Below are 13,709 nucleotides of genomic sequence, written 5' to 3'. Positions count from 1 at the left end.
ATTTCAATCTGGAAGTTTTCTAATGGACAATGTTCTCTTTAAATATTAAAAAAGAACCCAAATGAATGTGAATTTATTCATTTTTAACCTTCAAACAACATTTAACATATCAATAATTATATTATTTCTAAGTTTAAAAGACATTATTTTTGCTGAAACAGATCCGTCACCGATTCAGCTGATAAACCAATTTTTGGAGCAGGCCTCCAAACCCTCTGTAAATGAGCAAAACCAAGTGCATCCACCAACTGACAACAAAAGGAACCGCACATTGAAGCTCCTTGCTCTCAAAGTAGCTGCCCACTTGAAGTGGGATTTAGAGTTGCTGGAAAAAAGGTAATTCTGAAACATTTTTTGCATTGTGAGACCTTCTATTTAAATGTCAAAAGTATTCCTTTAAAATTAAATAGCCTTGAAAGGCATTGCTCAACATTTTAGAAGGAAGTAGCATTTTATTAGTGGTATATTTATCTTCCACCAGTTTGACTGTTCCAGTGCTGAATATGCTTCTGAATGAGTTGCTGTGTGTCAGCAAGGTTCCTCCGGGTGTAAAGCATGTTGATCTTGATCTGTGCAGCTTGCCTCCGACAACAACTATGGCTGTACTAGTGTACAATAGATGGTAAGTTTGGATGTCTTTTTTGTAATGCATACTTTATAAACTAATTTTTTTTGTTACTAAACTGGGTAGACCACCATTTGTGATCATGTTATAAGGCTTTTGATACTGCTCACCTTCTTAAAGTGTTAGAAGGAGCAAATAGCCATAAATTAAGTTTTCAACTGCTCCTTGTTGCTTGCATTTTGGAAAGAGTTGAAATTTCTAGTAGCTTAGTCAAGGAGACAAAAACACTTTTTAAAATTCACTTGTAAGTTGTTTTCGTAACTGGCTGCACTAGCCTTTTGCCCATCCCTAGTTGCCCCTGAGATGGTAATGGTGAGCTGCCTTCTTGAAGTGCTGCAGTCAATTTGATGTTGGATGGAGCTGCACTCATCCAGGTAAGTGGGATTATTTCATCACACTCCTGCCTGGTGTTGGTAGATGGGGGTTCAGCAATAGTAATAACATTGTATTTCAGGAGCAATGGATAGATTTTCACTTGGAGGAGGCAGTCATTGCCAGATGCTTGTCAAGTAACATTCATACAACACATTTGTTGGTCCAAACCTGGATACTGTCTAGAAATTGATGCATTTGTACTTGGACCCCTTCAGTATCTGAGGAGTTGTGAATGGTGCTGAACATTGTGGAATCATTAGCGAACATCCTCACTTCTGACTATATGCTTTATAGAATGTCATTAATAAAACAGCTGGAGATAATTGGGCCCAGGAGACAGCCCTGAGGAGCTCTTGCAGTGATGTCCTGGAGATAAAATGACTGAACTCCAACAACAACAACAGCATCCTTTGTGACGCAAATGAATCCCACCCTTCCACTGATTCCCATTGATTGTAGATTTGCTGGGCTTTTGTTATGCCACATCAAGTCAAACATGACCTTGATGTCAAAGGCAGTCACTCTCACCTTCTTCTGGAGTTCAGATGTTTGACCATGTTTGAGCCAAGGTGTGATGAGGTCAGGAACTGAGAGTCCTGGCAGAATCCAAACTATGTGTCAGTGCACAGGTTATTTTTAAGATAAAACAAAATAGAAATCTGAAATAATCAGCCTGAATTAAAAGTGCTTTAAAAATCAGTACTGGCAGCATCAGGAGACAAACAAAATTATTGTTTTGAATCTTCTTTAGATCTGAAAGGGGCTGAAAAATTGTATTTTTAATGCTGTTGACAGAGGAGCAAGTGAAACAGATTGTGAGAGTACCCACAGCAAAAAACAAAGGGTGCACTAATCATGGTAAAGGAGAGACAGAGATGTAAAATAGGTATAAATTATAGATATGTCACTAGGCTAGTAATCCAGACTGCACGGTAATGTTTTCGGATATAGGTTCAAATTTCTGTATGACAGATGGTGAAATTTAAATTCGATAGAATCTGGAATTAAAAGCTGGTCAAATTAAAAGCATGTAACGATTCTTGAAGTAGCAATTCACTAATGCCTTTTTGAGAAGGAAATCTGTCTTTCTTACCTGTTCTGGCCAACTCCAGACCAATAGCATTTTAACACTACCTTAGACATTTATAAATGGCCTAGCGAGCAATGGGCACATTTCATGAAAATTTGAAAAGAGGAGAGCATTGATGCACTTTGCTGAGAGCAAATGCACGAAAGGTGCTTCAAGGAGGGTGTGGGCTGTAATCAAATTTTAGGTCAAAGGTCATGCTCCTGATGTTGTCGAACTGAATGTTGAGTCCTGAAGGATGTAAAGTACCATAGCGCAAAATGAGTTGCTGTTCCTCCAGTTTGCATTCGATGTTGTTGGAACTCTGTAGTGGGCCTTGGACAGAAATGTTAGAATGGGAACAAGATAATTCATTTAAATGGCAAAGAACCAGAAAGTCAGGGTTCTGGACAGATTGGAGGTGTTCTGCAAAGCGTTTGGTCTTGTGAGTACAATCTCTCTAGAATTTTCTGTTTTCGTTTCAGTTTATTATTACTGAGCAAATGCTGCTTGTAAACACTGCTGGTGACCCTATCTATCATATTATTGATGATCAAGATGAAACTGTTGGGGTGGTAATTGCCAGGTTGGATTTGTCCTCTCTTTTGTATGCAGGACACATCTAAGCAATTTTCTATATTATTGAGTAGATGCCAGTAATGTAATTGTGCTGGAACAACTCTGCTAAGGGCATTGAAATTTCTGCAGTACGTGTCTTCAGTACTACTGCTAGAATATTGTCAGGGTCCATAACCTTTGCAGCATCCATTGTCTTCAGCCTTTTCTTGATATTTCATGGAATGAATGAAATTGGCTGAAGACTTGCATCTGTAATGCTGGGCATCCCCAGAGGAGGCTGAGATATATCATCCATTGGCAAGATTGTTTCAAATGCTCAGCCTTATCTTCGACAATGGTGTGTAAGGCTCCCCCATCGTTGAGGATGGGATAGTTGCAGAGCTTTCTGCTTTTTAATGGGTTGTTTAAATGCCCATCACCATTTATGATTGGATGTGACAGTGCCTCAGAACATTGATCTAATCCAGCAGTTATGGAACTGCTTAGCCTTTTCACTTGCTTCTTATGCTGTTTGGCACACAAATAGTCCCACATTGTTCATTTCTTAGGAATACCTAGTTCTGTTCCTGGGAAGCTCTCTTGCATCCTTCAGTGAACGTTTGTGGAGAGTAATTAATAAAAAAAAAAGTTCCGAATGTACAAAATGATCTGCTGTGACATAAAAAAATGTTACATGTTAATGAGCTTAAATTTGTTGGTTTGTGATGCAGGTGACTGTGTTTTATATATTCAATAAAAGTGGAAAATTTCCTGACTCTTCCATTCTGAAGATTCCTTTTATTTATTTGAGCAGGGCGGTTAGAACAACTGTCCAGAGCAGCTTTCCAGTGAAACAGTTAAAACCTGGCCCTCCACAATTAAACATGTGAGTATAGTGCCATGCACAGAGTTTTACTTGTAGGTTTAAAGCAGATTTTTCTTCACCTCCTTTATGCTGGAGTGCAATTCTGTAGAGAGGAGTCACACTTCACTAATTTCAAATAGCTTAGAGTCATCTAAGCTGTGGGGGCGGCACAATGGCTCAGTGATTAGCACTGCTGCTTCACAACAACAGGGACGAGGGTTCGATTCCAGCCTTGGGTGACTGTTTGTGTGGAGTTTGCACATTCTCCTCATGTCTGCGAAGGTTTCCTCCGGGTGCTCTGGTTTCCTCCCACAATCCAAAGGTGTGCAGTTTAGGTGAATTGGTCATGCTAAATTGCTCATAGTGTTCTGGGAAGTGTAGGTTAGGTGCATTGGTCAGGGGTAAATGTAGGTTAGAGGAATGGGTCTCGGTGGGTTACTCTTTGGAGGGTCACTGTGGACTTGTTGGGCCGAATGGCCTGTTTCCACACTGTAGAAATTCTATGATCTATGATTTTGGCATTGGCTTGTTGAGTGCAGATGATATTGGCTCAATCTTGTCTGGCCTCGTAATTAGATCAATTGTAACTAGAGAAACATGGATAGGTATTCTACCCCTTAAACCTGCTTCACCATTCAATTAGATCATGGCTGATCTTTAACTCAAATTCATTTATATTTGTATAGTTTCTAGGGGATCCTGCAGCAATGGCAGGGAGGTAAAACCTTCAGTAGTGAGAGGGATAGGAGGTGAGGGAGGCCTCCAACAGGATCTTGGTAGTCATGACAGCATTGAGAGGCCGCATGGAAAGTGGGATATGGAGGAATGCTGCTTGAAAAAAGTAGAATAAACTCATTTTATCCTGTTGCACATTTGTATCCTAGAGTGCAGTTTTTATACAGCAAGGTGCCTACACTTATTTGAGTTAAAAATCACACAACACCAGGTTATAGTCCAACAGGTTTAATTGGAAGCACACTAGCTTTCAGAGCGTCGCTCCTTCATCAGGTGATAGTGGAGAGCTCAATCCTAACACACAGAATTTATAGCAAAAATTTACAGAGTGATGTAACTGAAATTATACATTGAAAAATTGATTGTCTGTTAAGCCTTTCATATGACAATATGACAATGTGTTCAACATATTGTCTAGCTGTCACTATTGTTAACAGCTAACCCGAGAATGCAACTTTAAAAAAAAGGTTTTGTGATTTACACATAAAGAAGTGAAACTATCACGGTATTCTAACAGATGAAAGGCTTAACAGACAATCAATTTTTCAATGTATAATTTCAGTCACATCACACTGCAAATTTTTGCTTGGGTCTGTGTGTGCGTGTGGGTCTGTGTGTGCGTGTGGGTCTGTGTGTGCGTGTGGGTCTGTGTGTGCGTGTGGGTGTGGTGTGTGTGTGTGTGTGTGTGTGTATAGTGCAATGGTGGTCACTTGTAATGTGACATGAACCCAAGGTCCCAGTTGAGGCCCTCCCTATGGGTACCGAACTTAGCTTTCAGCCTCTGCTCACCCACTTTTCCCTGCTGCCTATCCCGAAGTCCACCTTGGAGGATGGTCACCCGAAGGTCCGAGGTCGAATGTCCTGGAACTCTGAAGTGTTCTCTAACTTATACACCTTATTTGAGATTATGTCAGTTTTCTTCTGTTCTTTGTGCCACTAGAGTTGACAGTCATAGCAAACTCAGTCTTGAAATGACACAAATAAAGCGGGATGCTTTGTCCTGGATGATGTCAAGCTTCTTGAGTGCTTTTGGAGCTTCACTCATCCAAGTGAACAGTTCTCCATCACACTCACAACAAATGCCTTGTAGATGTTCGACAGGTTGGGCGAGTGTCAGGAGGTGAATTATTCATTATAGATTCCTAGCCTCTGTCCTGCTCTTGTAGTTAGTCTAGTTCAGTTTCTGGTCAATGTAAACCTCAGGATGTTGATATGGGTTCAGCAATGGTAATCCATTGAATATCCATGTATTATTAGATTCTATCTTTTTTGAGTTGCTCCTTGCCTGGCATTTCTGTGTGCAAATGTTCCTTGCCAGTTGTCATCCCAGATTTGGACATTGTCCTGTCTTGCTTTGTGTTGATATGGACTGCTTCACTAGTCTGTCAACGAACGGTGCTGAATGTTATGCAATCATTAACATACATCTGTCCATCAGCTGGTGCTGCTGAATATTCAATAATCGTCAGCAACCCTTCCAGTTTCTGATCTAATGATGGAGGGAAGATCATTGCTGAAGCAACTGAAGGTTCGGCCTAGGACTTGAGGCACTCCTGTTGCATTGTCTTGGAGTTGACCTCTAACAACCATAAACAACTTCCTTTTTGTACTAGGTATGTCTCCAACCAGCAAATAAAAATGGAAGGTGCTGTAGACTCTCAGCAGGTGTGCCAGCATCTGTGGAGAGAAAAACAGAATTAATGCTTCAAAACTGATATGACTTTTCTTCAGAACTGGGCACCAATGACTTCAGCTAGCAAAGAAATTCCCCTAATTCCCACTGCTTCAAATTTTTCTTGGGTTCCTTGATGCCACAATCAGTCTTAATATTGAAGGCTGTTCCTCTCATCTTTTGCTTATAATTTAATTTGGTAATACAGGACTTGAGTATTATTGGATTTTTAAAAAACACTGATCATACTCAACCAGCCTGCACTTGTAAAACTCACAACAGTGTCTAACATTGGATTTGATTAGTCAATTTGACAAGGTTTACTAAGTAATCTTGAATACCAAGAATTATGCAACCAATTGAACATTGGGATTTGAGCTTATAATATGATGAATTTGATGTGTACTAGAAGTAACATATGTTAATACACAAGGCCCTGTTTTCTGCAGACAGGACATGTATTCACAGCATCAAATTAGCAAAATAGATGACAGCCATCCTCTAAGAACAACGTCTTAACAAATCAGAATCAACCTGCCTTATTTAAAATTTAAACAAAAGCTTATCAATTAACTGTTTATAATCATTATCTGCTGTATTTTCCATGGCAGCATCAGTACTAATCAGAAGTTGCTGGAAAAGCTCAGCAGGTCTGTCAGTTAATTTTGAAGGATCTGAGGAAGGGTCACCTGACCTGAAACGTTAACTTTTTGATTTCTCTTCACAAATGCTCCTGTTGAGCTTTCCCAGCAACATTTGTTTTTGTTTCTGATATCCAGCATTTGCAGTTCTTTTGTTTTGTATTCAGTACCAATCAGTGTCCAATTATCAAGCAATCAGTATTCTGTTCCTAAACTATATAAATGATGTTTTCTCCTGACATTGGTATTTCTTGCAAATTGTCCTGATGAGTGCAAAACGAAAGCTTCAACAAAATGTTTTCTTTTACAGTTGCTTTTGATGAAGCATTTCATCACTTCACAGTCGTGCCTGTGATCAAATGTTACTTTGGTATTGATCTGCAAAAGCCTGTTTAGCATGCTTACCTTCTAATTTATATATTTTGTCATTTATACTGGTGTTTAAGCAACCATTTGTATCAAAATTCAAACAGAGAAATTACTTCCCTTTGTTGCACACTGTTAGGGAGTGAGAGTTGGAAATTGAGGCTATCATTTTGTAGTCATATGTCCAACAGGAGTAGCTGGAGAGGGGTTCCCTCTTATCAGGTAAGCTGTATCTCTTCTAGCCCATTTACAAAACTCGTCTTCAAACCCTCTTCAAAATTATCCCGATGAAATTGCAAGCCGTCCATTTCTAACATTGTTTTCCTCTCGAGTTTTTTAACATATTGTCACCTCTAAAATTTGTTGCTGTGCATTCGAATGTTTCCATTCTGTTTCTGCATGAGTCTCACAGTTAAATGGCTCTCAACAGAATCAATGAAGACATCCTGCAAATCAGGAAAGAAATTGAAGGTTATAGCAGAGCATGTTTGAAATGATTATTTTAGTATGAGGAGACTAAATGAGCATAGATTAGGTGGATCAAATGGGCTTTTCTGTGCCATAGGTTCTATTAATCTTGTAGTGCTCTTTCCTCACTTGACATACAGCAGCCATAGTAAACCACCATATTTTCCTTTAATGCATTGCCTCTGTTGGAATTCACCAGTTGATTACACTCTTAAGTATACCATATTCATCAACACTTGGTTCAATGTCAACTTCTATCTGATTCGATTCTGCGAAGTGCTTTGATATAATTTTTTGAGAGGTTAAAGCACAATAGGAATGTAAGTTTGTTATTTTTGTTCTTACAAGCATATCTCCTGACTGGAGGTGCTAGACTCTGGGATGACCCTTTTGTGTAAGCTTCCATTTAGCTGAGCTCTAAAAGCATAATGCTTAAGCATTTGAATGGGTGGCAACAATAATATTTTTCTCTGGCTTTACTTCCTTCCAATACAGTTATTTCTGGAGGTTCCCATGGAATGTATCTTTAGTCATATTCTCTTCCTCATCTTACATCACTACTGTTGACCTGTTTGAAGCCAATATGTTGTCAGCCTGCTTGCTTGGCATCCATTTTCGGATTACCCACAATGTGCTCAAGTTAAACATGTGAAAAATCAAAACCCTGGCTTCAAGCCCTGTAAGAGCTCAGATCCTTCCAGAACAGATTCCATCCCTTGATGCACACTTCTATTTGATTCCAAGCTAGTTTTCAACTTCATAATGTCTCTACCACGAAGACTTCCTCCTTTCACATTTTGGCTTAATTCTTACCAAATCTCATATTTTCCTAGGAGTCCTGTCAGTGCATTTCCCATCTCTAGATTTGACTGTTCCATTGTGATCTGGCTTGCCTCCCATCCTTCACATTCCATAAATTTCAGAGTTTATCTAGAACTCAGTTGACCATACCTAACCTGCAACCAGTCCTCCTCACTTCTCATCACTATGCTTCATAGACTCCCATTCTCTCAACTTCCCCAATTTTAAAATTCTTGTTCACATCTTTAAATACTTCATGATCTAACTCAAACTCTACAACCTCCTATAGCTCCATAATCTGAAGGTATTGTATTCCCTCAGCTCCAGTCTTTTCATCTCCTGGAAATCCTTTTTTGTCACCATGTGTCTTCAACCATCTAAGACCTAAGTCTTGAAATTCAATCCTTAAACCTCTCCCACACTACTTTCATCTTTGAGATCCTTCTGAAATGTATCTTTGATCTATCTTGTGCAAAAATCAGCATATGAACAAGGATTGGGAATAGAGATTTGATTAGAGTGGTGCTGGAAATGCAAAGCAGGTCAGACAGCATCCGAGGAGCAGACAAATCGACGTTTCAGGCAGGAGCCCTTCATCAGGAATCGTCGATTTTCCTGCTCCTCGGATGCTGCCTGATCTGCTGTGCGTTTCCAGCACCACTCTAATCTTGATTCTAATCTCCAGCATCTGCTGTCCTCACTTTCGCCTAATCAAGCCTACTCTGTGAATAAAGACTGTGACTGCATTATGCATTCCTGCCTACCATTGAAAACCCTTAACCCCTTGTTTAACAATAATATAGCTATCTCTGTTTTAAAGATGTTCACAGACTCTATTCCTGAAAAGTTGGTGTAAGTGCAGTTCCAAACGCTCAGAGAAAACTTCCTGTCATCCCTGTTTCAAATTGATGCTCCCTGTTTTTTAAAGTGGTCCCCTATTCTAGATTTTCCCTTAAGAGAAAACATTTTCTCCACATTTACGCTCTCAAAGCCCATCAGAATCTTTTATGTTTCAATCAAGTCACTTCTCACTCTTCTAAGCTCCAGCAGATATAAGTTTAACCATTCCAGTCTGTTTTCCTATAACGAGCCATTCATTCCACGTAGGAGTCTGGTAAACATTCTCTGTCTAGTTTGCACATATTTGCATCCTTAAAATAGGTAGGTGACCTATACTCGAAGAGAAAGTGAGGACTGCAGATGCTGGAGATCAGAGCTGAAAATGTGTTGCTGGAAAAGCGCAGCAGGACAGGCAGCATCCACGGAACAGGAGAATCGACGTTTCGAGCATAAGCCTGAAGAAGGGCTTATGCCCGAAACGTCGATTCTCCTGTTCCTTGGATGCTGCCTGACCTGCTGTGCTTTTCCAGCAACACATTTTCAGACATACTCGAAATCCTATTCAAGATGTGCACTCACCAATGCCCTAGATAACTAAAGCTTGTGATAAGTATTGGTATTCCATTAACGTTCCTAATTTCTCGCTGTACCTGCATGCTAACCTGCCCTATTTCCTGCATTAGGGCACCCAGACCTCTGCAATCTCTGACCATTCGGATAGGATGTATGTTTTTTTTCGTTCTTCCTGCCAAAATAGGCAATTTTGCACTTGCCCACATTGCGCTTATTTGCCACATTATTTATCCACTCACTTTAGCCTGTTTGCATTTTTCTGTAGCTTCCTTACTTTCCTATCTATATTTGTGAGATTGGCTTGGACCTGAAAATTTGGCAGTGATATTTATCTGTCCTTCCATCCAAGTCATTTCCATAAATTGTAAACAGTTTAGGCCCCACCACCAATCACTCACTATATCTTGAAAACCTCTCATACTCATATCTTATACTTTGGTTCATTGTCAACTATTGTCTTATACCATTTCTGTTAAGTGCTTTGGTATATATTTGCAAAATTAAAGGCACTCCTGATTGGTGGTATGTGATTCTATAATGAACCTGATGTGTCAGGCTTAAGGATTTAGATAATTTTGTTTTAATTGACATCCATATGAAGACCTGAGATTTCTTGATTACTTTGAATGAGTGACTACAATAACACATTTCTCTGCACAATGTTGATTTACCTCCCAAAGATTAAACGTTTTTTGCATAATCTTTTAATATTTTTTGCTGGCAGTCAGACTGAATGCAAAGTGTGAACCTGTGCAAGACCTCCAAGAAAGCCTTGTAATTAGAAACATTTCCTTTTTATATGAATGCATCTGGTCTGCATCGGGCAACACTCCAGAAGTGAATAATTTGAAGTCAGAAATATATTATGGGAAAACTAGTTCTGTGATTCTCAACGGATTTTTTAGCTTCGGAAAGACTCTATGACTTTGCTTTGTACTTTTGGGCTGATTGACCAACATTGAGAAAATTCACTTTATGCCTTCCAAGTAGTCATGATTGAATTTTAAAAATGTATTTTTAATCAACCCATTTGAACATGAGTCATCTCTGCAGCAGGTGGGATTTGAATCAAAGCTTCTGACCTATGGTAGGGACACTATCAAAGCACCACAAGAGCTGTTTTATTGAATTTGTATGCTGATCATGATGTACATTGCTGACCTAGAAAAACAGAACAGAATGGATGCTTCACTGTGGCTATAGCTGGGAATTCAGGTTCACAAAATTCCTAGTTTTGAAAAATGTTTTTTACCCTGATATTGTCTATTCACAGAATCACAGAATTGTTATGGCATAGAAGGCGGCCATTCAACCTGTTGTGCCTGCACCATTTTTATTCCTTACTGCTGATCACCTGCCCTTTCCCCATATCCCTGTGCACCATTTCTATCCAAATAATCATAAATTAAATTTTGTGTGTGTACCCATATGCCCAAAAGTAAAACAAGTCATAGAGAACTCTTGAATGCCTCTATTGGAGCATGCAAACTTTATTGTATCTTGATGAATATAGAACTACCATCACCTGGAACAATTGTTTTAGAACTTTCATTTTAAAGCAAAAAGACATCTTTAACAAAAATAATTCCTTGATGTCGATGTTTTCTAATCAGCCTGTTCAGAGATGTTACTATCTACTTCTGGAGCAGGTGGGACTTGTACCTAGGCCTCCTGGCTTAGAGTTAGGGCATTACCACTGTGCCACAAGAGACCCCTGAATTCCTTGATACAATACATTCTGACCAACTTGGTCAGGAAAGTTATTACACATCTTTGGAGTAGGTGGGATTTGAACCCACGGATCCTGCTCAGAAGCTGGAACAGTTCCACTGCGTCAAGTTCCTTGATGTATTTGAGTGCTTAATATCGGGTAGATGATTTTGGCAGATGGTTTTATCTCAGAAGTAAGTATTTTAATCGCAATTTAATTCACCACATATGATAAAATAACTTTTAAAAAATTAATCAAAACCTTTTGATATATTGCTATGCCGCAGTTAGTTTCTTAGTAAATTACAGAAAAGAGCAAGATGTGAAGGTTCCGGTGTTGGAGTGGGCGGGGGGGGGAGACAAAGTTAAAAATCACCTGACAGCAGGTTAGAGTGCAACAGGTTTATTTGGAAGCATAAACTTTTGGAGCGCTGCTCCTTCGTCAGGTAGCTGGTGGGGCAGAATCATAATACGTAGAATTTACAGCCTCAATAAAAGCCAAGCCATTTAGAATCAAAATGAGGAGGAACTTCACCACTCAGAGGTGGTGAATCTTTGGAAATCTCTGGCCCAAAGAGCTATGGAAGTTCTGGCATTGAGTAAGTTCAAGACAGAAATTGATAGATTTCTCGTGACTGATGGCATGGAGGTATATGGGGATAGTACTGAGAATATGGCATTGAGGTAGATGATCAGCCATGAACTGAAAAGCAGACAGACTTGAGGTGCTGAAGGGCATACTACTGACACTTGACGAATAAAGGCAAATATCTCTCATGCATTCTTAACCACCTTATCTATCTGTCCTGCTGCCTTCAAGGATCTTTAGATATGCATACTAAGGTCCCTCTGATTCTCTAGACTTCTTCCTGGGGTCCTACCATTCAATGTGTACTCCCTTGCCTTGTTAGTCCTTTCACAATTCACCATCTCTCATGTTTCAAGATCTAAAGTCCTGAAGAGACTTGATAGGATGGATGCTGGAGCAATGTTTGCTGTTGTTGGGGAAATAAAGAACTTGGGCTCGCAGTTTTAGAATAAGAGGTCTCTTTTTAAGACTGAGCTGAGATTTTCTTTTCCTCAGTTGTAAGTCTGCAGAATTCTTTTCCTCAGAAAGCAGTGGCAGTTGGATAATTGGATTTATTAAAGGCAAAGTTAGATTTTTCATTGACGGGAGCCAAGTGTTAGGACATGAGACAGGAAAGTCGAGTTGAGTCCACAAGCAGATCTATAATGACTTTTTTGAATAGTGAAATGGGATTGAAAAGTCAAAGGGAGAAAGTGAGGACTGCAGATGCTGGGGATCAGAGCTTAAAAATGTGTTGCTGGAAAAGCGCAGCAGGTCAGGCAGCATCAAAGGAGAATTGACATTTCGGGCATTCCTGAAGAAGGGCTTGATTCTGCCTGAACTGCGCTTTTCCAGCAACCCTTTTTTTAAGCTCGAAAAGCCAAAGGCCTAATCGTAGAATTTTAAGTACAATGTTCTTCTTTCATCTAGACTAATGTCAATGTTTCATTGGTGGATGTTCAGTTTTTAAGTGGAACATTGAACTGCTCAGATTGATTTAAAATATTATATGAAGAAAGCTTCAAATCCTCCCGTGAGCTAATGGAATTTCATATGCAGAGGGCAGTGTTTTGGTGCATGTTCACCCTTGCATTTGTCCATTACACGCTATACTGGAATTTCGTGTTCTATTAAACATGTTCTTTTCTGCTCTTGTGCACAGAATGAATCAGATGCAGCAAGAAAAAGAATTGACAGATAACATTTTAAAAGTGGTAAGTTTTGTACTTTTAATGTTTTGAAAAACAACTGTTAAGTAATAAATTCTTTTAGTTTGTATTCTGAAATGGAATAGTACTTTAGTGGAAAGGTAAAGAAACTTCAATCTGAGACATAGAGTCATAGTCATAGAGATGTACAGCATGGAAACAAACCCTTCGGTCCAACCCGTCCATACCAACCAGATATCCCAACCCAATCTAGTCCCACCTGCCAGCACCCGACCCATATCCCTCCAAACCCGTCCTATTCATATACCCATCCAAATGCCTTTTAAATGTTGCAATTGTATCAGCCTCCACCACATCCTCTGGCAGCTCATTCCATACACCTACCACCCTCTGTGTGAAAAGGTTGCCCCTTAGGTCTCTTTTATCTTTCCCCTCACACCCTAAACCTATGCCCTCTAGTTCTGGACTCCCCGACCCCAGGGAAAAGACTTTGCCTATTTATCCTATCCATGCCCCTCATAATTTTGTAAACCTCTATAAGGTCACCCCTCAGCCTCCGACGCTCCAGGGAAAACAGCCCCAGCCTGTTCAGCCTCTCCCTATAGCTCAAATCCTCCAACCCTGGCAACATCCTTGTAAATCTTTTCTGAACCCTTTCAAGTTTCACAACATCTTTC

General features: G+C 39.7%; 1 protein-coding gene across 2 annotated transcripts in view; it reads left to right on the top strand.

Moving 5' to 3' along the window:
• The window catches only part of ints8 (integrator complex subunit 8), an 80,502-nt gene that overhangs the window by 14,068 nt on the left and 52,725 nt on the right, over nt 1–13,709 (top strand). For both annotated transcript variants that reach the window (XM_043688035.1, XM_043688036.1), the window contains 4 exons: nt 162–336; nt 482–622; nt 3,439–3,510; nt 13,026–13,077. In XM_043688035.1, the coding sequence (XP_043543970.1) occupies nt 162–336; nt 482–622; nt 3,439–3,510; nt 13,026–13,077 (440 nt within the window). The remainder of the gene's footprint in view (nt 1–161; nt 337–481; nt 623–3,438; nt 3,511–13,025; nt 13,078–13,709) is intronic.

This window comes from Chiloscyllium plagiosum, chromosome 4 (assembly GCF_004010195.1).
Source record: "Chiloscyllium plagiosum isolate BGI_BamShark_2017 chromosome 4, ASM401019v2, whole genome shotgun sequence".
In the NCBI taxonomy this organism is placed as follows: Eukaryota; Metazoa; Chordata; class Chondrichthyes; order Orectolobiformes; family Hemiscylliidae; genus Chiloscyllium; species Chiloscyllium plagiosum.
The sequence above is the reverse complement of the archived record's forward strand: the minus strand, read 5'-3'. Positions and strand labels throughout refer to the sequence as shown.